This window comes from Canis lupus, chromosome 27 (assembly GCF_011100685.1).
Source record: "Canis lupus familiaris isolate Mischka breed German Shepherd chromosome 27, alternate assembly UU_Cfam_GSD_1.0, whole genome shotgun sequence".
NCBI lineage: Eukaryota > Metazoa > Chordata > Mammalia > Carnivora > Canidae > Canis > Canis lupus.
Genome location: NC_049248.1, coordinates 19,648,329 through 19,671,468, shown reverse-complemented (window position 1 = coordinate 19,671,468; position 23,140 = coordinate 19,648,329). Strand labels below are relative to the sequence as shown.

General features: G+C 34.3%; 1 protein-coding gene across 2 annotated transcripts in view; it reads right to left on the bottom strand.

Moving 5' to 3' along the window:
- Nucleotides 1–8,048: 8,048 nt before the first annotated feature.
- Nucleotides 8,049–23,140, bottom strand: part of SLCO1C1 (solute carrier organic anion transporter family member 1C1) — a 55,983-nt gene continuing 40,891 nt past the window's right edge. The window contains exons 10-15 of one of the 2 annotated variants that reach the window (XM_038576974.1): nucleotides 22,797–22,992; nucleotides 18,230–18,395; nucleotides 15,111–15,295; nucleotides 12,684–12,748; nucleotides 10,449–10,563; nucleotides 8,049–8,923 (exon numbers count right to left, since the gene is read on the bottom strand). In XM_038576974.1, coding sequence (XP_038432902.1) covers nucleotides 8,701–8,923; nucleotides 10,449–10,563; nucleotides 12,684–12,748; nucleotides 15,111–15,295; nucleotides 18,230–18,395; nucleotides 22,797–22,992 — 950 coding nt within the window. In that variant the 3' untranslated portion in view covers nucleotides 8,049–8,700. Of the gene's footprint in view, nucleotides 8,924–10,448; nucleotides 10,567–12,683; nucleotides 12,749–15,110; nucleotides 15,296–18,229; nucleotides 18,396–22,796; nucleotides 22,993–23,140 lie in introns of both variants that reach the window. The other variant, XM_038576973.1, reaches the window with a different exon arrangement.

The window sequence follows — 23,140 nt, the reverse complement described above, 5'->3', positions numbered from 1 at the left end:
GTGGGCCCAAATCCAATCTGACTGATATCCTTATAAAAGCAGGATATTAGGACAGAGGAAGAGACACCAGGGATACATGTGCACAGAAAAAAAGGCCATGTGAAACCATTGAGAAGGCAGCTATCTGCAAGCCAAGAAGGGAGACCTCAGGAGAAAGCAAATCTGCCAACACTTTGATCATGGACTTCTGGTCTCCAGAACCGTTGTTTAGATAAATTTCTGTTGTATAAACCACCCAGTCTGTGGTAATTTATTGTGACAGCTTTAGCAAAATAATACAGCCCTCAAATTAGAAAAATTATTACACATGGAACATACTTATGGCTAATATTATTAATAAAATAATCACCAAATAATATTTGTGACAGATTGTGAACACAACCTATAAGAAATATGACCAGTAGACCTATGTTTTAATACACTAACAGGGGATCCCTGGGTGGCTCAGCAGTTTGGCGCCTGCCTTAGGCCTGGGGCATGATCCTGGAGTCTTGGGATCGAGTCCCATGTTGGGCTCCTTGCATGGAGCCTGCTCCTCCCTCTGCCTGTGTCTTTGCCTCTCTCTCTGTGTCTCTCATGAATAAATGAGTAAAATCTTTTAAAAAAATACACTAATAAAAAAAATGAAATTGAAATGCCATTTTCAATTTATCAAATTGATAAATTGGTGAAGTTTGAGGACAGGTCATCTTTCAAATGCTGCTTGTGTGATGTTCTTTTGTCTTTCTCTTTTAGAATGTCACTGGTTAGTATATTTGAAACATTCTATCTCCAGGAATCTATTTTAAAGAAATAAATAAAGATAGGCAAAAGGATGCATGCTTGAAATTTTCCTTGTGATTTGTTTATATAGCGAAGACAAGAGACATAAAAATAATTTATTAATAATTTAGCTCTTAAATCTTTGATTACATTAATAAAACAATCTTAGAATTGTGAGTAGGAGAGATTGAAAGTAAAAACAACTTTTTGTAGTTTTATTTTTTATAATTAAACTGCAGGTCTACTGAGGTAAAATTGACATATAAAGCTGTAAGATATCTAAGGTGTACATAGTGGTGACTTGACATACATATATATTGTGAAAGAATCTCCCATCTAGTTAACTAACACATCAATAACCTCACTTTTTGTTTGTGAGAACATTTAAGTTCTACTCTCTTAGCAATTTCAATTCTATAATACAGTGTGGTTTTTTTTTTTAGAGAAGTATTGAAAATCTTTATTTGATAAGCCTGTGAAATATTATGCAGGTATCAAAACAAAATAAGATTATACGAATATATATATATTCATATATATATGAATAATATTAAGATATTATTATAATCTTATTTTGTTTTGATACCTGCATAATATATATATATTTACCATAATATAAATAAATAAGTAAAAAAATAAATAAATAAATAAATAAGTAAGTAAATAAATAAATAAATAAATAAATAAATATTTACCTACAGGCATTTCCAAGATACATTTTTAAGTAAAATAAAACAAGTTATGAATGATGTATAATGAATAATCTGAATTTTTTAAAAAATTAAGTGAGCAAAAATCAATATATGCATATATATGTTGGTACATGCCTTTTTTTTTTGGAAGGGGAAGTTGGTGACTGGGTGTCTGGCACTGAGAGGGGCACTTGACAGGATGAGCACTGGGTATTATATGCTGACAAATCAAACTCCAATAAAAAAAATATACCAAAATAAAAGCTACAATACAGTGTTAACCAGGATAGTCACCATGTTTTATATTAGATCCTCAGATCTTATTTATCTTATAGCTGAAAGTCTGTACACTTTTACCAACTTCTCCCTACCTTCTCACCTTCTAGCCCCAGGCAACCATTCTATGCTCTGATTCTATGAATTTTATTTCTTCTTTTTTTTTTTTTTTAGATTTCACACATAAGTAATATCATGTAGTATTTTTCTTTTTCTCTCTGGCTTATTTCACTTAGTGTAATGCCTTCAAGGTCCATCCCATGTATCACAAATGGCAGGATTTCTTCCTTTCTCATGGCTGAATTATATTCCATCGTATATAGAGATATACACCACATCTTCTTTATCCATTCATCCACTGATGGGCACTTGGGTTGTTTCCAAATCTTGTCTATATAAATTATGCTGTGATGAACATGGAAGAGCAGATATCTTTTTAATGTCCTGTTTCATTTCCTTGGATATATATCTAGAAGTGGAATCTTGGGTCATATGGTAGTTTTGTTTTTAAATTTTTGAGGAGCCTCCATACTGTTTTCTGTTATGGCTGCATGAATTTATATTCTTACCAATAGTTCACAAGGGTTCCCTTTAATCCACATTCCTCTCAACACCTTTTATCTCTTGTCTTCTTAATGATAACATTCTAACAAGTGTGAAGTGATATCTCATTGTGGTTTTAATTTTCATTTCCCTGATTATTAATGATATTGAACATCTTTTTATTTACTTGTTAGCCATCTGAATGTCTTCTTTACAAAAATGTCTACTCAGTCCTTCTGTCCATTTTTAATAAGATTATTTATTTTATTGCTGTTGAGTTGTATGAATTTTTATATATTTTTACTATTACCTCTTATCAGATATATGATATACAAATATTTTCTCCCATTTTGTAGGTTGCCTTTTCTTTTGTTGCAGATTTCCCTTGCTGTGCAGATGCTTTTTAGTTTGGTGTCATCCCACTCATTTATTTTTGTTTTAGTTGCCTTTGCGTTTGGTGTCAAATCCAAAAAATTGCTGCCAAGACTAGCGTCAAGGAGCTTACCTCCTATATTTTCTTCCAGCAATTTTATTGTTTCAAGTCTTACATTTAAGTCTTTTAAATTTAACATTTTAAATGTTTAGCCTTATAAAAAGAGAGTCAATATATAGCATTTCTTATTTGACTTTTTGTATTTTTAAGAAGAGAAAAATGATGTTAATGTATATTTTTATAATTCTTGGATAACTTTCGGATAACCAATTGCAAAATATTTTTTGAAATTGCTAAATAAGTGGATAGAATTTCCATAATGTTAGTGCAATCTAAAAGCAAAAATGCAGCACATATAGTACATGGAAGAATAAAGGAAAATGCAAAGAAGGAAATGTAAAACAAAGTGGAATAAATAATATAAAAAGGAAAACTAAATATCAAGTGTGATAATTATATTTGCTAATAGACAAAATTTTAAAGTAAAAAGAAAATCCAGTTTTATGCTATGAATAAATTTCTAACCTTAAACAGAATGCAGAAAATTGAAAAAAAGGCAGGGCCAAAAATTTATAAAGTAAACATAATTAATAAAGACAGCAGAAGTGGCATTATTATAATAAAATTCAAAAAAATGTATTAACTATAACAAATTTTTAAAAATCAAATCTATATATCATAAAGACATAACAGAAAACACATTAAGTTCTACAAATGAAAACTTGAAAAATTGGAAGCAATTCACAAAACTCATTCAATTACATTGAATGATCTTAATATGTTTATTTTTAAGTTTAAAAAAAAAGAAAAAATAAAATGAAAGAAAAGCATCAAAAGATGTGAATGATATAATTAATTGGTTTGATTTGGTAAATATATATTTAGTATTGTATTATAATCAATTAATATATTTTATTTCCAAAACCTGAACTTACTAATATTCATAACTTGATTTCTCTGGTTTAAATCCTCAATAAGTTTCCAAAAAGATAAACTGGATAGGCTACATTCTCTAATTATAAATGTGATTCATCTGAAAAATAAAAGACAAATTTATATATTTATTTATTTATTTATTTAATTTATTCATTCATGAAACACACACACACACACACACACACACACACAAAGGCAGAGACACAGGCACAGGGAGAAGCAGGCTCCATGCAGGGAGCCTCACGTGGGACTCGATATTGTGTCTCCAGGATCACGCCCTGTACTGAAGGCGGTGCTAAACCGCTAAGCCACCCTGGCTGCCCAAAAGACACATTTAAATTAAAATATCCAAACAGAAATTTTAAATAATCTTCCCTCAAGAGCAATTAGGAATTTTGAATTAAATAGAAAATCAAGAACGTATCTGTAAACAATTAGGGAAACATCACTGTCACTGCAGCATGGCAACCCTTTTAATTATATACAAATTTTACATTAAGAGATATTAATTAATGTTTTCATTACTAAACTAGAGCATAGTTATAAGCCTACAAGTCAAGAATTTAGGTAAAGTCTTTTTTAAGCATGCCTTAAGAAAGAGAAGGAAAGTAAAAAATAAAAATTAATTAAAAATAAATAAAATTAGGTAGCAGAGAAACAATCCAAAAGCCATTTCTTTGAAAATTTCAATAAAATAAGTCTCTATTAAGCAAAATTCACCAAAAAAAGACAAACCTAAGAGCATAATATAAGCTTACTTGCTCTAATTTTACAAAATTAAAAAAATCTTTAAAGAATCATGGAGATTTTTCTAGAAAAAAAATATATTTTCAAAGTTGAATCAGTAAGCAGATTTTTTTTAAAGCTTCAATAACCAATCAAAAACTTTTCAAAGTATTATTTCTTTAAAAGGTTAAAAACAGGGCAGCTCGGGTGGCTCAGTGGTTTTGCGCTGCCTATAGCCGGGGGTGTGATCCTGGAGACCGGATCGAGTCCCACATTAGGCTCTCTGCATGGAGCCTGCTTCTCCCTCTGCCTGTGTCTCTGCCGGCCCCTCTCTCTCTGTGTCTCTCATGAATAAATAAATAAAATCTTTAAAAAAAATAAAAAAATAAAAGGCTAAAAACATTCTTTCAAAATGTAAAAGGTTCAGATACTTCCTATACTATAAATTCCGTTCTAGAACTTTTAAAACAAAATGATTTTCTAGTTAATTTTACATTTTTTTAAATTTATAAATTTCATAAAACTGCATAAGCCTAATACTAGACATACAAGATAAGCAAAAAATCTTAAAAGGAGGATGCTAAAATTGTGTTTTCCTAATACACTGCATTGACAATTACCTAGGTCCACGAGTTTTTAATAAAAAGTGGATTTAGTGCCAAATAATTTTGAAATACACATCCTCTTGAAGAAATTAGCATTACATTATCACATTAAGGATTGTATAGTTGTGTGAGAGTTATCATTAACTCAGCATATCCTAAAATTATTCAAGCATTAAACACTTTTTTACATCATTAATATTTAAATGTGTTAATATGCTTCTAATGCTTGATTCATAATAGGTCTTCAGTAAACATTTTTATTCCTGTTTTTCTCTTTTCTCCTAATTGTGAGATTTTGTGGCTTCATCAGTAGATGCCATGGATCTTGATCATAAACATTCAGGCTTTTCCCGATGGCATGTTCACAGAGCTGAACATATTTCACATTATCATTCTTGACAATGCAGAAGTAAAGGTACAGGGGACAGAAAGGAGATGAAGAGAGTCTGGAGACATCAAAGGAAAGGAGGAAGCTCTAGGATCGTCATTTTACAAGGTGGGGAAACACAATATGATTTATGTTAGCGGAATGAGAAATGGAGGTATTGATGCGACATTTGAGGAACCCAGAAAAGGGATCTCACTATGTATAATTACATAGGATGAGAGACATCATTCCTAACCTATCAGAGAAGACACTCAATAGACATTGCTTCAAAGCTGATAAGTCAAGGACGTGGTATGTGCATATTATCTAAAGATGTGGAAGTAAGGGTCAGATAAATCAATGACCCAAACTTGTGAGAAGTTATTGCCTTTGAGGAATGAATAGAGGTGAAGTTGGGCTACAGGACTGGTACTTTCCATTTTAAATCATTTTGCATCATTTGCTTTTTATAAAAATGTGTACATGTTTTGCTGTGTTAAAACTTTTCTAACAGAGATGTCCAAAATTTATTTTTAGCAAAATTAGCAAGAGATAATAATTTAGAGTACAGGTTAATACAGGCATAACATGACTGTTCAAAACTGATAAAATTCAATTTAAACTTGGTTCCACCAATTACTGAGACTTGTTAGCTTGAATAAGTCACTAAAAATCTCTAAACTGTGCTTTCTTCCTCTAAAAATATCAGTAATTATACCTAACACATAATGTTATTCTGATATTTGAAATTGAAATAACATGTCTCAAGCACACATAAGGAGAGTGCTTAATATCGTTATACTTAATAGTTGTTATAAAATTACTAAAAATTATTACTATTCTTGAGTATATGTTATAGTCACTGTATTCATTCAATCTCCCTTTATGTGTGACTATATAAATCTGTAGTATTTAAGTGGTGATTTCTTAAATGCTAATGGTGACAAAAGTTCTTCTAGTTGTTTTTAAGAATTTCAGAGGGTTTGTTTTTATTACCTGCTTTAAAGGCATCATGATGTAATGGAAGAAATCAGCATTAGTCTGCCTGTCTTCACCTTGGGTATGTCAATTAATCCAATTTAAGTCACTCCATTTATAAAATGACATTGCTGGAGATTTACCTGTCTGAAAGTTATATTGAAGCAGATGTTCCTTTAAGGTGCTGGTCACTTCCAGAGGCTATGGCTGTAGAATAAGGAGTGATGTTGGGATCCCACATGTCAGTCAATGTCTTACCTCTAAATGTTTGGCCCTGGGGCTGAGGGAGTTTTTTTGACCTTTGAAATGAAGTTTGGTTTCTTAGTAAAAAATTAATAATGTGCTTTACTGAGGCGTAAAAGCCTGCTTACTTCTGTCAGATGAAGTTATTCATCCAAAATATCAGGGTTCCTCTTAGCAAATTCAATTCCCCACTAAATTATACCCTCATATGCCATATTACTGAGTTTAGTATATTTAATTCCACTGCCAAAGTAATGGTTATGCATTAAAAAAATGCTTCCTTTTCACTGACTTCCAATACTTTTATGAAAAAAGATCATTCAATCAACTTTCATGCCAATTTTGATTTTTCAAATTACTCAAGAGTATACTGGATAGGATTCTGTTTAGAAATTTACTTGCAAAAAAACTTACTTTTCAGGATATTGCTACAAAAAGCTTTGAAAAATAAAGAGGACATGGGAGACAGGACGAGGACCTTGAATTTAAATTACAGCTCTACAAAGAAAATTCTGGACAAGTATACTCACTCACCCACCTTATAAATATTTGTTGTGGGTAAGACTGATACCAGGATGACAAAAAGAATTCCTGCTCTCAAGTTAGCACAGCAGCAGCAGGTCTGATGTAGACCTGCTGGAAACAAAGCATGTTGATTTTTCTTTTAAAAAATAGTACAATATGAGATAATGTTGCATCATTAATTCAAATAAAATTACACAATATACATTTAGAGGAAATTTCCTCTGCTCTCCCTCCCCAAACTTTCCATCTCCAGTTTTTTCCACTCATATTTATAGGACTGGTATGTAATGGAAAAATAAAAAGACAGCAAACTATTTTGTTTGTACTAGTTGATCCTTCCACTGTTTAAGACTATTGCATTTTTGAGCTGGACCCTCTTGTTAGACTTAGACTTCTGGAAACTCCTCAAACAAACCTCTTGTTGGGAGTGTCCTGATTACATGATCTGTTTGTTGTAAGGCTGCTAACAATTATGGTACAACTTCAAGACTCCACAGGGGTGGTCTCAATCATTAAGTCTGCTTTTCTAAGGAGGCCCAAGCCCCTCTTATACAGCCATTGGAGGAAGGAAAATACAATAATAATAAAGCTGATGATGGAAGACTGCTGAACCTACTATATCTCCTCAGAGAAGTGCCAGGAAGCCAGCAGAGAGGAAATGTTCAGAAACAAAGGACTATCTGGCAGATTGTGGCAGTGTCAGTCCCCTGACCAGAAGCCCTTAGTCCCTGTGATGAGTGCCAGATAGAGCACCTAAGAACTATGCCATCATTAAACCCATCACCTCTGCATTCCTATTATAACACCTAAGCTTACTGTAGACTTTCAGAAATTCAACTTTCAAATGCATTTTATGATCACATCATATGCATCCATCTGGAGAAGCTTACATATATTAAAATATGGGCAGTACTGTATTAACAGTATTTTTTAATCCACTGAATTTATAGAAGGACAATGAAGCATGTTAATATTAATTTTATTACTTTACCATCATGGTCACTTCAAGTGTCACACACAATGCACATACAATGAACGGTAGATGAGCTAATAATCCAAAATTCGAATCTTCCAAAATCATTTGCCACTATACATTTCTGTATCAATTATTATAGTCCAAAACAAAGGAAGAGCTTAAAATGAAATCTTTCTCTACATATTCTGATTCTATCCTAAGATCTTCATTAGGGTCATGTTTGAAGGAAGCCAAGATAAAATTTAATTTTTTAACAGGACTCTTCCTCTTGACAAGTATCTCAGTTTAGAAATCACTTTATACATAGCCATTAGATTATCAGGACAATTGTTCCACTAAGAATACAGTGAATATATCAAAGGGTACAAGGCAAAATTAAGCAGAATGAGTATATAATATAAGGGATTTGTATAAATAATATAATAATATAAGGAAGAATTAAAAGGTTTGGATTAATTATGTACATTTTCTATAACTTGTTTAATGATATTTGCTATTAGGTACATTATTTAATACCTAGGGTCGAACACAAAGACATATTTTGAAAGGAAAAAAATACACATTTAAAACGCCTTTGATTAAAATCTGTTTACAGAATTTCCAGAAATCAGAAAATATGGCTTCAAGTCATCATTTTTCTAGAGCTGTGTTTCCTTTCCTGGCCAGTAGTTGGGTTGTAGCAAATGATCACTTGTAGTACAATTTTCCTTCCTCGTTCTTGCAGACACCATTGTTCCTTCTGTCTTGGTTCTGAAGCTTCTATGTTTTGAAACACAATTTTTCTTTAAAGTGAAAAGTACTGCAATACTTAGGAAAATGGACACTGTGCCCAGCATCACAGTTAGTCCCAGATAGATGTGTCTAAAAGGAGAGAGAAGCTTGGTCATAATATTGCAACTATCAAAATGGGAATGGAAGGTAATAATATTCAATACATATCAATATCAAGAAAACTAATCTATCAATGAAACCATCACGAAGATGTTTTTCTTAAGAACAAATTCAGTGGCTATAAAAGACCTCTCTATGAACATCAGACAGACTATTGAAGGCAGTGTGCAAATATAAAGCGATCTCTTAGTGGTGCCATAATTTTTGGTTACTACTAATTGCATAATCAGTTCCATCTTCTCTGTAAATTATTCCCTTAGACTGGGTGACCATATGCCTATTTGCCCAGAACAGTCCTAGCTTATGCTGGTGTTGTCCCAGTGTACTTCTTAATAGTGCTCCTTTTCAGTCTCAACAGCATCCAGGTTGAATGATAAATTATGTGGTTACCCTACCCTTGAAACTTGCCCAAATGCACTTCTACAAAAAACTGCAAGAAGCAATGTTAAGGGAGAATCAGAGCTCTTGGTGGAGCAGAATAACTTAAGAATAAACCAGAGGTTTAAATCACTTTCTTCAATAAGCACCCTGTAGTTCCACATTCTATCATAAAAGAGAAAGGTATGGAAGGACAGGTTGAAATGATTTATTCTGGTCACCTTGTACACATATTCAGTCTCTGATGAAATACATTGTCTTTACATTAAAATAATGTAATGTGAGCAAAGCCTTAGCAAATGTGAGCAAAGCACAAATTCTACTCACAGATCAAGTCCCTTTCACAGACCAAAATAAATTTCTCACATAACATCAAAGCCTATTAAATCAAACAAACTTATTTAAGATGGTTGGCTCAATTCACATCCAATGTCCAACTTACACAGTTCAGTACCAAGTTTATCCCTCCAGAAAATTCTCAGATTGTAAATCTAAAAAAAAATCCTTCCTGCTTTTAAGCCATTGAAGCACTGCTTTAAGCAATAAGGGGACTAAATGTTTGATGAACTGAACTGAATGATACCATAGTGAAAAAGCCATGCCCCTCAGCCCCATACACACTCATACACACAGAAAAAAACCTTTTACTTTTATGCATCTCAAGTACTGGAATAATTGAACATCAGTTTGGCAATAAAAGCTGGACAGATTTAGAGCCAAATCGAACTCTTGCCCAGGGGGATTATATCTGACGTAAATGGGACAGTTTGGCTCAGTTTGAAAAAGAATAGAATTAAACCCAAAATGTGACCTAAATTTAAATGCTTCTGAGCTTCAGAGAATTACCCACTTGTGTGCATAAACTTGCAAAATTCTACTGTATTCTGGAATCTTTTGTGAATTTTTTAAAATGATTACTCATTGAAAATGGGAGTTAAGATTAGGAATGGGGAAAAATGAAAAGTCTAGCCAAATAAATAATAATAAAATTATTCTATAAAAAAGAACATGCTTCTTGGTTAGATCATCCTTTTGCAGTGAGAAATGGTTACTGCTAATTTCATTGTGCAAACCTAGAATGCTGTATTAGTGAGATGCTACGAGTTTGATCCCATACCTGAAAGCATTTGAATCATACAATCTGCAGGAGCCTCTACTTCCACATCTTTTAAATCCCCATTTGAGGCAAGAAGTATCAATCAAAATTCCAAAATACATGGGAGCTGGGATTCCTGCTGTGAGAAAAACAAATAATTGCTACTGAAAATATATACACATCTTTTTGTTTATCCTATAATGAGTAAGTCTCTGGAACTACTTTCAACCTAAAAAGTACTGCTTTGGAGATAATAGGTACCTGCAGGAGATCAGAATATTCTACTTCATATTTCTCTGACTTAAAGGTTATTTTTTGAAACAGAAGGCATAGGAGAAGTTCTGAAGATGGAGCACAAGTATCCTTTTTGTAAGGGGAGATTTACATTTATAACAGAGATATCTCCATTTGTAACAGTGTCTATCTTTCTGTACCAAGAAAAGACAGATGATTCTTAGTCCCAAGAGGCTTTTATCAAAAGGAGAAGGCACCAACCTAAATCTCCATAACAAATCTATCCCTTGTTTACCCTACTTTTCCTGGTAATTTTCCCATTACTTAAAAATGGGTTTTACTTATTTTATCCTGTTATCATTTTTCTATTGTGCTGAAAATACTGGTTTCTAATATTAGCATAATATCTTATTTGCTTTATCTTAAAATACATAACAGTTTCAACATAACAATACCAATGTTAGGGTTAAAGATAAGACTACAGAATGTAGTGAAGTTATGTGGATTTGGTAATGATCCCGTCCTTTTAAATCTAACTGGTTTTCTGTATGGTTATGCCTCCAGTATGCTACATGGCTAGTTTCAGTTTAAGAATGTCTTAGTTTCTTTTCAATGTTTTCTTAATTATATAAAAATTTTGCAGGATTTCATCTTTTTAAAGAGATTTATTTATTTATTTATTTATTTATTTATTTATTTGAAAGAGAGAGAAAATGAGCACGTATGTGTGAGAGGCAGGGGAAGGCAGTGAGAGAGGGAGAGAATCTCAAGCAGACTCCCTGCCCAGCTTGAAGCCTGACACAGGGCTCAATGAATGTACCCTGAGATCAAGACCTGAAAAAGCTTTGCATGATTTCAAATTAAAAATTAAATCAGAGTTACTGTTACAAACTCTACTTTCCATTCCGTCCTCTTACTTTTTACCTTCCCTTACAAGTAACCACTACTGCCACCATCACCACCACCATCACTATTACTATCCACCACTACCATCATCATCATCAATTTTTAGTTTATAATTCTGTTTTTTTTTTTAAGATTTTACTTATTTATTAGTGAGAGACACAGAGTGAGAGAGAGAGAGAGAGAGAGGCAGAGACATAGGCAGAGGGAGAAGCAGGCTCCATGCAGGGAGCCTGATGTGGGATTCGATCCTGCGACTCCAGGATCACACCTGAGCAGAAGGCAGATGCTCAACCACTGAGCCACCCAGGCATCCCTCTTTTTAAAAATATCAGCAAATACCTTTGCATGTGTGTGTAATACTTCTACCTCTCCATACTGCTCATATCAAATGCATCATACCATGAATATTGTTCTACATTTTGCTTCATTTCATTTAAGAGTGTATCCTACAGATCCCTTGGTTTTATTTTTATTTTTATTTGTATTTATTTTTAGTTTATTTATTTATTTATTTATGATAGTCACACAGAGAGAAAGAGAGAGAGAGGCAGAGACATAGGCAGAGGGAGAAGCAGGCTCCATGCACCGGGAGCCCGAGGTGGGATTCGAACCCGGGTCTCCAGGATCGCGCCCTGGGCCAAAGGCAGGCGCTAAACCGCTGCGCCACCCAGGGATCCCGATCCCTTGGTTTTATAGACTATTGTGTCCTCTCAAAATTTATATACTGAAGTCCTAACCCTAATACAACTGCACTTGAGTGATAGAGTTATGAAGGAGATAATAAGGTTATATGAAGGCATAAGGAACTTAATTTTTTTTATTGGCATTTTTTTCATCTTCTGATTAGGACAGCAGTCCTGGTAAATTAAGTTCCTTATTAGGCTTCAGCCTTTCTTACTGGTTTATTTCTTGTTTTTCTCTCAGGCGAAAAGGCTCTTTCATAACAAGAATAAACTTTTTGACAAGGAAGGAAGGAAGGAAGGAAGGAAGAGAATAAATAGGGACCTAACCACCTATATTATTTAGTTATGCATGATAATTCTGTAAAAATACTGAGGAAAGTACTCAAAATACATTTGTCATAACTACCATAATTAAAACATATATTATACTTACCAAGAACTCTTATTGCTAAGGTGTAGATACCCAGGGCAAAAGACTTCAGTTGTGGCTTAATGCACCTAAAAACAACAAAAGCATTATAAAGAAAATATAGTCCATTAAAGCAAATACTAATGTTAGTGATAATCTGCTTACCACATATGAAATAAGGCTAGAATTCAAGTAGTATTTATGGAGAACCCATAGTGTCCTAGCATAGGGAGGGCAAATTATGTAAATCCATGTGCCATTACATGCAATGCATCAAAGAGCTGATAGTTAATATTTCCAAAACATAAATCACCTTTACATGACATATTTAAATGGTATTGGATAAAGTAAAATTATAAGTTTAATGAGAAAAATAGCAAAAGACTCACAGAAAAAAATTATAAGAAATTTGAGGCAACAATAAGGGATCAATAACCTATAATTAATTTTTGTGGCTTTTGGTCTAAAAGCACAGGACCATATTGATCTGAGTTGATACAGTCACAATTGCCGTGGAATGCTAAGTGTTTCTGCTAAATAGTGGGGACCTGAATTTACCAGCTAAGTGCAAGAATACCTAAAATAATATTATCTTTAATAAGTATAGCTTTAACTGATTGGCCTGTCAATTTTTATGATAATAATCATGATGATATTATATTAACTATTGAGTGTTAACCATGCTATTTCTTTCACCTTTTACACTGGGTCAAGTATAAGTTTTAACCATGGTACTAATTTTTTTATATGTATAATATCATTTCATCTCTCCTTTAAAAGAGGCAAAACCCACAACTTTTCTCTTTCAATGTAAAGGACATCTTCTGACATCAAAACACAACATGGTTCATTTGAGGGGCTTGTGGTGAAGAAAACCCTTCCTCTTGGCGTGGGTGACTACTTGACCCAGTATAAGATACGGAAGAAATAGCAACCCATGAAGAACAATCCTGGTCTGAGAACTCTGTGGCAATGCTCTCCATATCATGTTCCCATTTGAAAAGACAATATCTCATGTTTTCCTTAAGCCCTTTTGAAGGGCTCTAAAACGTATTTGTGGAGTTACTCCTACTTTATCTTTCCTAATAAATTTCCATAATATACTGTGGAAAATTATAAATGTATACAACATTTTTGATTAGTTTCATTTTAAAATAACATTATACTCATCCTTCAATATATGAATTAAAAGCTACTAATCCATCTCTTAAAGATTGATTTCCAATAAAATTTGACTTTTATGTTTAATAATTGTATCACAATTGGTCATATTCTTAGGTTATTTTTATCAATTATAATAATAATATTTGCAAGGCTAATCTCATTAGGAAGAAAATTTTATCACTAACAGAACTAGTTATAAAACTACTATTTTAAAGTTTGAACTTACATCCTTTTTTATAGAGATCTATGATAGATAACAAAAATTGTTCAAACATATATTATAATAGAGGAGAAGGCTATAGGGAAGTTGAGTGAAGATATAAGCATAAGGAGAAGAAAGAAATATGTAACATATTTACTGTAAAAGATTTTTTTTGTGTATAATTTTAAATTAGGTGATATTGGTTATCTCATCTATTTTCGAGATGCTTACTAATTACATTCAAAGGAGTGATCTACATTTAAAATCATTATATTTTTAAATGTAAATACTTATCTGGAAATCAATGCTTACTTACTATTAAACTTAAGATAAATTTTTAGATGTCCACTTAACAATATGCAAAAAGGGTACACAGTTTAAAACATTATTTTAGAATTTATAAGCAAAACACTTGGAGTCATTAACATATATTCATGGATTACAGAACTCAATTGATTCAAAATTTATGAACAACCCACACACACCCCCACATGTAGATAATTCCAGTCAGAACAAGAAAAATAACCTATATATTAAAATAATAAATGTGAGACATTGTGATATTTGATGGGTCTTTAAACTATCTTAATTTTTATCACCCATAATTCAGTGAAACCACGCTTAATCTAAAACATATTTAGCCTAGGGGCACCTGGCTAGCTCACCTGGTGAGCATGTGACTCTTGATCTCAGGGTTATAAGTTCAAGTTCCCCATTGGGTGTGGAGAATACTTAAAATCTTAAAAAAAAAAATAATAGCACATTTAGTCTACACTGGTTAATATAATTACCACAATTAGAAATAGGATATTTTTTGAGTGGCTATGGTGATGTTGGCACCAATATTGCTTTCTAGACCAATGATTTACAAAAACTTTTAACTAGAAAAACTTCTATTCAAGCATATATTTTTTGCATAAAAACCCAAAGTGGGAAGAGTATAAAACTAGAACAAGGATATGGGTCAAGCTCCCTGAGAGAACTATAAGGAATCGCAATTCTATAGAACAGAATTTGAAATCAATGTTCTAGATTATTATAGGACATCATATATTGAAAGTGGGGCAAGGAGAATCAGTGTTCACCTCAGAAGCAGCATGTATCCCGGTATGCCACCTAGAGATAAAGTATAGGATGTGATGACTGAAATGACAAGGAAATACAGAAACATTTTGGGACATCCATTATCTTTTTGACACCTGCCCACCATGCCTGAGGAATTTCCTGACTTTGAGGCTGCAATCTCCACACAGGTGCAATTATAAAATATCTGTAACACAATAGAAAAAAAATCCAAGTATTGAGTTAACATTTAAGCAAAATTGAAAATATTTATTTAAAAGACTTCACAACATAGTATACATGCATTACATAAACAATAAGGTAAGTATTCTCTTATTTCTCTGTATTAGAGTATAGCAAGCAAAGTGAAATTTATATAAATCACATTTTCTTATCCAAACAGCAGATGTTCAAACTACTGACCCTACTGAAAAATCTTCCAGTAAATCCAATCATACCTTATCTCCTTCTCTGCCACTTCCAAGTCTAATCCACCATTATTTCTTGCTTTGTTTACTACAGTGATCTCCTTATCCCCAGCTTATTTCCATTCTTATCCTGCTATCATTTGTTACCCACATAGTAAGCAAAGTAAGCCTTTAAAAATGGCAGTTACTATTCTTAGCCTTCCAATAGCTTCTTATTACACTTGTATAAAATCCAAAATCCTTATAGCAGCTTACACACTATGATGGAGCTTCTGGATCCCACTCTGATCTCACCACTCAATGATCTTCCCCCCCTCCCTTTGCTTCATCTACACACATGGGTTTCCCTTGTGCCCTTGCCAACCCTTGAACATGGTACGTTTACCCATGCCTTATAACCTTTCTGCTTTCTCTGCTGGGCAGCTCTTCTAGATAGCTATAAGGTTGGTGCACACACCCCAGGTCTCTGCTCAGTTCATTAAAGAGGGCTTCCATGATCATTCATTCAAAAAAATACCCCCATCTCTCTATCCTTTACCCTAACCTATCTTTTCCTTACAGTGCTTATCACTACTCATTAGAATACTACATAATCATTTTTTTAAACTATATATCCCCACTAGAATGAAACCTCTGGCAGAAATTGTCTTTCTTATCATTGTACACTTAGGGCCTAAAGTGGGTCCTCTGTTAGGTACTCACTAAAAATTTGTTAAATAAATGGGCATAATTTGAGGATATGACTTTATAATGGTAGTTAGCAAAGAAAAATCCTGAATAATACACCTCAACTAAATCTTGGACAGAGAGAAAACTTTTATAATCCTTTATTAGTTAATTTTTGTAAATTTCATGGACAATTGTGTATATAAAATGAGTTGTCACTTTTATCACAAAACAGTTTATGAATTTTTAGATAAACAATGAAATAAAGCTGGCATTTCCTTTACAAGGAAGAGTAGCAATGTTGATTTTTTTTTTTTAATTGTCAGGTAAAAAGTTTTTGAACCATGACTTTACCTCTTACTAGATATGTGAGTTTAGGCATCTCAATGCCTCAATTCTCATGTGAGGAAAATAAGTAAAGCAATACCCAATTACTTGAAGACCATGATATTTAAATCCATTTTTAAAGCACCTCTTTTAGTTCCTGGCATGAATGGATTTGATAAATAGAAGTTCTAATTAAGGAGAACTTTCAAGTAGTTTGGACAAAAGTGTAGTGGCTAAAAGAAAAGAAAGAAAGAGGAGGGGAAGGGGAGACGAAAGAAAAAAAGAAAAAGAAAAAGAAAAAAGAAAAGAAAAGAAAATGGGATCCCTGGGTGGCGCAGCGGTTAGGCGCCTGCCTTTGGCCCAGGGCGTGATCCTGGAGACCCGGGATCGAATCCCATGTCCGGCTCCCGGTGCATGGAGCCTGCTTCTCCCTCTGCCTGTGTCTCTGCCTCTCTCTCTCTCTCTGTGACTATCATAAGTAAATAAAAATTAAAAAAAAAATAAATAAAAAAAGAAAAGAAAAGAAAAGAAAAGAAAAGAAAAGAAAAGAAAAGAAAAGAAAGAAGGAAGGAAGGAAGGAAGGAAGGAAGGAAGGAAAGTAGAAAAAGAAAGAAAAAAGAAAGAAAGAAAGAAAGAAAGAAAGAAAGAAAGAAAGAAAGAAAGAAAAAGAAAAAAGGAAAAAAGAAAGGAGGAAGGATGGTGAGATGAAGGAAGGAAGGAAGAAGGGAGGGAGGGAGGGAAAGGGGAATGGAGGTCAAAAACTCAGATTTCAGTTGGGTGGGTTGTCCTCTTCACTGCTGCTGGAAGCCAATCCTTTCTACTCTGAATAAAATGTCAAAAATAACAATAAACAGAAAAATCAACATGTTACTCTGCATCTACAGAAGTCTTTGCCTAAGTATTCTTATCTAGTTGATAAGCCTGTGTAAATAGATGTGTGGGTTAATTTTCAGCCCTCTAGGACTGTCAAATATAGGCAGATTTCATCAGCACATGTAGACAGCAGTCTGACTGTTAGCCGTATATACAGAGAGTAAAAGAAACAGTCTGTTTGGGACAGAAATGTAAAGGTATGACTGTAGAAATGAGTCTTTTATTGATTTAATAATATCCTTTACAAATGATTTCTTAGCTTTATTTCCAACCTCATCTCCCTCATCCACCCTATAAGAACCCTTTCATTCCAGCCACCTACTCTTTTCATTATTACCCACACAGGCTTGATTGATTTCTCAGGCACAGTGTTTAGAACTATCAATCTCCTCAAAATTGAGTTTGTGATCCCTGGGTATAGACTTCTTGGGCTACAGTTTTCTAACACTGGCCTCCATATGTCCTGTCTCTAAAACATCCAAGTACCACTGGCCTTGGGGTCAGGAGACATGGATCCCAATGCACATCTTATCAAATGATCTTATGACTGAGACTTTTTCATTTGAGGCTAATATTCCTCACAAGCAAAAGAGAGAACTATACTACATCATTGCAAGGCTTTGCTACCATGTTTCATGATTTTAATTCTTATCCTAATTCTTTCAACAACTCTAGCTCCACTAGTGACAGTTATGCTTCCTGTCTCCACACAAAAGAACAAGGGTAGAGTAAGAGTCAGAAATGCTATCAGTATGGTCTGCTTTTGGGTTGGCCTCTGAGCCCCCATAGAGCTGTGTGGTTATGTGTTATAGAAGGCACCACAGGCACACACATTAGGGTTTTCTTACAAGAGTTTTTCCACTCCTGATGGAGGTTTGACAGCCAGCAAGACATGCTGATGCATATGTGATTCCATTTTCACCACACACAGGTTCCCATTTTGTCTCTGAACATTTGCATCTTGAGTTGCAATCTGAAAAGAGAGCTCGTTCATGATAAGAGACAGGTTTGGTTCTGAAAAGAAATGTAACAGTATAAAATATTACCTCTTAGCAGGCAGCACCTTAATATCTTCAAAAATCAGTGTTCTTGATTGATATAAATGGCACTGCCAATGGAGTTTGCCTTTTGGAAACAAAATTGTCATCAGAAATGCCAGTTTCTAATAATTAAATGTGAGTCTAATATTAATTAACTTTCTCTTGAATGTTATCTTTAGAGGTTTACACCTTCGCATAATATCCAGTTCTTGGTTTGTGGATTTTACTAAAATCAACAATCTCTAGGATATTCTAATATATTTCTATGAAAAGATGTAGGAAAATGGCTAACAAAACAGAAAAGTAGAATAAACTTTTAGAGCAACTGACGCTTATTAAATGCATTGCAGGTAGTGTGTACATGTGTATGAATGCTTGTGTGTAAATTTCCTTCACAATTGTCTCAGCATCAGTAAAATGGGCATTGTTGATGGCATGGTTAAAAAAAAGGTCAAGCCGTCAACATTATGTCAACAGACTTCAGTTTGGAAGAGCTACACATCCTATTTGTGTGTCTTATTAATTCTAGTTCATTAACTTTTCTCTCTCTCATAATCTCCCACTCTATGCAGATCTTCCATATCTTATGTCACTCTTTTCACATGCTTTCTGGGTTCAAAAATTTTGTGGAAGGTTTAAGTGCTAGCCTTGGGAGGAGAGAAGATAGTTGCAAATATGAATTAGACAATATTTGCCCTTAAGGAGCTGGCTTTTTGTTCTGACAGTTGACTTTACGTAATTTTGATTGTCTTCTCTCTTTTATCTCCCTCTTTGGGGATCCCTGGGTGGCGCAGCAGGTTTGGCGCCTGCCTTTGGCCCAGGGCGCGATCCTGGAGACCCGGGATCGAATCCCACGTCGGGCTCCCGGTGCATGGAGCCTGCTTCTCCCTCTGCCTGTGTCTCTGCCTCTCTCTCTCTCTCTCACTGTGTGCCTATCATGAATAAATAAAATAAAATAAAATATCTCCCTCTTTGTCATTCTGTCTTACCTTCCGCCTTTACCTCTCCCAGAATTCCTTCTCTTTCACTTCTATTTCTTCCTCTCCCCTGAATTACTTCATTCTTCTACTCTTATTCTCCTAGTTCTTTTCAGATTCCTTTATTCTTCTAAGGAGGTACTTATGCAATGGTATTTCTCTTCACCTGCATCTTATTTTTCATCCCTTAGCACCCCATCATTCCCTTTTATTTTTTTCTCTCTTACTTTGAACTTATTTATTTGCTTAATCTCCTCCTCTCGGGCAGCCCGGGTGGCTCAGCGGTTTAGCGCCTCCTTCAACCCAGGGCCTGATCCTGGAGATCCGGGATTGAGCCCCTCTTCAGGCTCCCTGCATGGAGCCTGCTTCTCCCTCTGCCTGTGTCTCTGACTCTCTCTCTCTCTGTGTCTCATGAATAAATAAATAAAATCTTTAAAAAAAATCTCCTCCTCTCATTTTGTTTTTTTTACAAAAGTATTTGAGGGATTTAAAACTGAAGCAACCACTGCTCCCGCCCCCCCCCTCCCCCGCATACACACTGTCATGTACATTCAGTGAGGGCAAGATGTTTGTTTTATTCACTCCTATATCTCCAGCACCAAGGACAATTTGGGACATGGTAGGTTAAGAAACAAGGTTTCTGGTAAGTCAATAAAAGAAAAATGCTATTCATTTTGGAGGAAAGAAAAGTCATTTTGGCCTCTCCTTGTAATTTCCTATAATGATTGCAATTATAATTTCTTAATTGATGGAATATTTCATCTAGTAGAACTGCTATGCATTTGGTTATCTCAAACATAAAAACAAAAGCCACTGAAATGTCTCCAGACAGAGTAAAATGGTATAAGTAGGCCTCCTGAGAAGTAATATAGGAATATTTCATCCTGTTCTTTTCTATAAGGCATTAATTGTTAAATTAATTGAGACTGTTTGGTAGTATCTAAAAGTAAAAATAAGTGCCTTTGAAAGCCTAGAATCAGGCTACTCAATAGTGTAGGACTAAGATCTCAGAAGGTCAGTGCTGAAAGAATTTGGGGGGAGATCTAGGCCAACTTCTCTCTTGGCAGATCAGGAAAGTCAGGTCCAAAGTGAGCAAATTACTGGCTCAAATTCACAATGTTTATGGTGACAAACTTCAAAATGAGAACTCTTCCAGGCCTCTGGATTCTAAATTCTTACATCATATCACACTTACTGTCATTATTACAGAAAAAAGGTTTCTTCCATTACCATATCTAAAGCTGTCTACAGGGTTTCTGCTGAATGTCCAGAATCAAAACAGCCGTTGTGGAACAAAGCAACTCAGGATAATCCCTGGGGAACATGTTGTATTCATAAAGTCAATTATTTTATATTACTAAAAGTATGTTAAATTTATCATTGAGGACAATCTTGATGCAGAAATTAGTTGCATACATGTTTTACAAAGGATGTGTTGACAGAGTAATTTAAAATTTTAAGATAATTTTTATCAAATATGCCAGAATGCTTATACTCAAATGAGATTTTGCTTTCAAAGTAGTCATGTTGGGATCCGAGAGCTTTTTCCAGGGATACTGCCATTTCTTTGGCTGCTTCAAATAGCAAACCTACTCTTTAAGGTTAAACCTTTACCATTTTTGGGAATATTCTGAAAAATATGGAAAGCAAATTCAAAAGAGGAGTTTTAGAATATTTTAGACAATGATAGCATTATTTCAATGCAGTTGTAGTCTTAAGGCAACTGCGCTCAAGGGCTAGTACTCACGACGAATATATTATCTTTCGTTTGTTTAAAAATATTTAATCATTTATTATGTGGATATACTTTCATTGTGAACCTCAAAACTTCCCCATTGTTGTCTTTTTGTGTGCTTGCTTTTGGCTTAAAGATAGCAAGATGTTGTAGAAAGAATATTACATTTTAAAAAGATAAACAGCCTTTCTAAACTCAGTTTCCATTAAATGAGGAACAAAATGTACCTCATAAAGATGCTCTGAGGATACAAGTGAAATAACGAAAGTTATACTGTTTTGTAAATTGCAAAATACAAAGAACTTTACCACTATTTATCTACCATTAGGATCGTATGGACAGTTAAAGACAGCACAAGGCTTCTACTATCTCCAGAATCTTCTTGCAATTCCTGTTTACAGCTAATATCCTTATCTGCATTGCTATGGGCAAGGCAACCTTACTACACTCAGTTAAATCTAACGTTGCTATGGTAACTCCCAGAAGCAATAGTATATAAACTTTGCAGTCACTAATTTTCTAGGACTTTTTAGATGGTGAAAAGTATAACTGCTATTCACTTAAGAGGAGGAGAAACCAGGTAAATGAAGGTGCTGGAGACTGGAACACGGAGACAAGACAGATAGGTGAGCTGGGAAGGAAACACAGGAAGAAAGCTGGAGAGCAAGCAGTAAGTAAGCAGCAGCTGAACTAGCAGAAGGCAGAAAATTAGAACAGGAGCACTGGCCTTTGAGCCACAGGCAGAGGTTTTTGTCAGTCAGGCAATGCAGTCAGGGTGGTAGGCCTGGCAAACAATAGTGGCTCGATTAATTTTTTAAACAGATAATGCAGAGTTGGGTGAAAGAATAAAGACAGCTGCCATCTGGGAACTCATGCTCAGAGATAGGGTGATGGCAAGGACTCTTGAAAGGAAAAGACAGAGTAGTTCCTTCAAGATCCAACTTTGTATTAAAGTTGACAGACCCTGGAAACTAAGAAAACTAGTCATCCATCCTACACGAGATGGCATAGTCTGAAAACATCAATAAATATTCTCTTCACCAACTGCAAAGAACTAAAGAGAGGTGTTATATGGGTCACCAGGCTGAGGGATAGCATTCTCTCCTGAAATGTCACATGATTTGAGTATAACAGAGACTACAGTGGCAAAGAGACCTCCCCAGTTACCCAAGTACACAAAGAAAAAAATACAGTTGTTTACAAATGGCACATCTCTTTTGTGCCAGGCAAGTACTAATCACTTCTATGTATATTATCTTGCTTAAATCTTACAACATTTTATAAGGTAGTTATTATTCCTCTTTTTTAATTGGGAAAATTTGAGGTTTGATTAGATTAAATGACCTATGTACAATTTCACTTCACTAATGATGGACAGGGGCAAGATTCACGATCTGAGTGTTTCGTTGTCATGTTGCCCTACAGTAAGATGTAGATTTAATATTTTTAATAATTTCTCTTAGACAATCAAATTCATGGGAAATGATAGATTTTGGTAACAATTACAGTACTGTCAATTATTCCACAATAAAACCATAATTCTCTTCTCATAGTTATGATGCTTATGATCAAATATCATAAGCATATTTATTTTGTAACTCTACTAATAATTAATTTAATTAAACAAGCCAATTTCCTCACATTACTTAATGAGTGAACCTACCCTTGGTAGGAGACAGTTAGTCCTGCCACATCAGAATTTTCACAGCCCAGTGCAAACAGGGAAAGGAATAGGAGGTACCCAAGAACAGATGATCCCAAGTAGAGTTTTGCAGCTCCATACACACTGATTCTGAACTTTTTCATAATTATCCCCCCAGAGAATATTCCAAGGGCCACCGCAGGTATGTTGATGAGCCCTGAGGAACAAGAAAAAATATGTGTCATTCCATGAATCTCTAAAAAAAGTCTGAGTGCACTGACATAAACTTTCTAAGGGATTACACAAAACTACACAACAGTACCTGACAAGTTATTAGACTGGTTGGTCATGTTAAGTTATAGAAA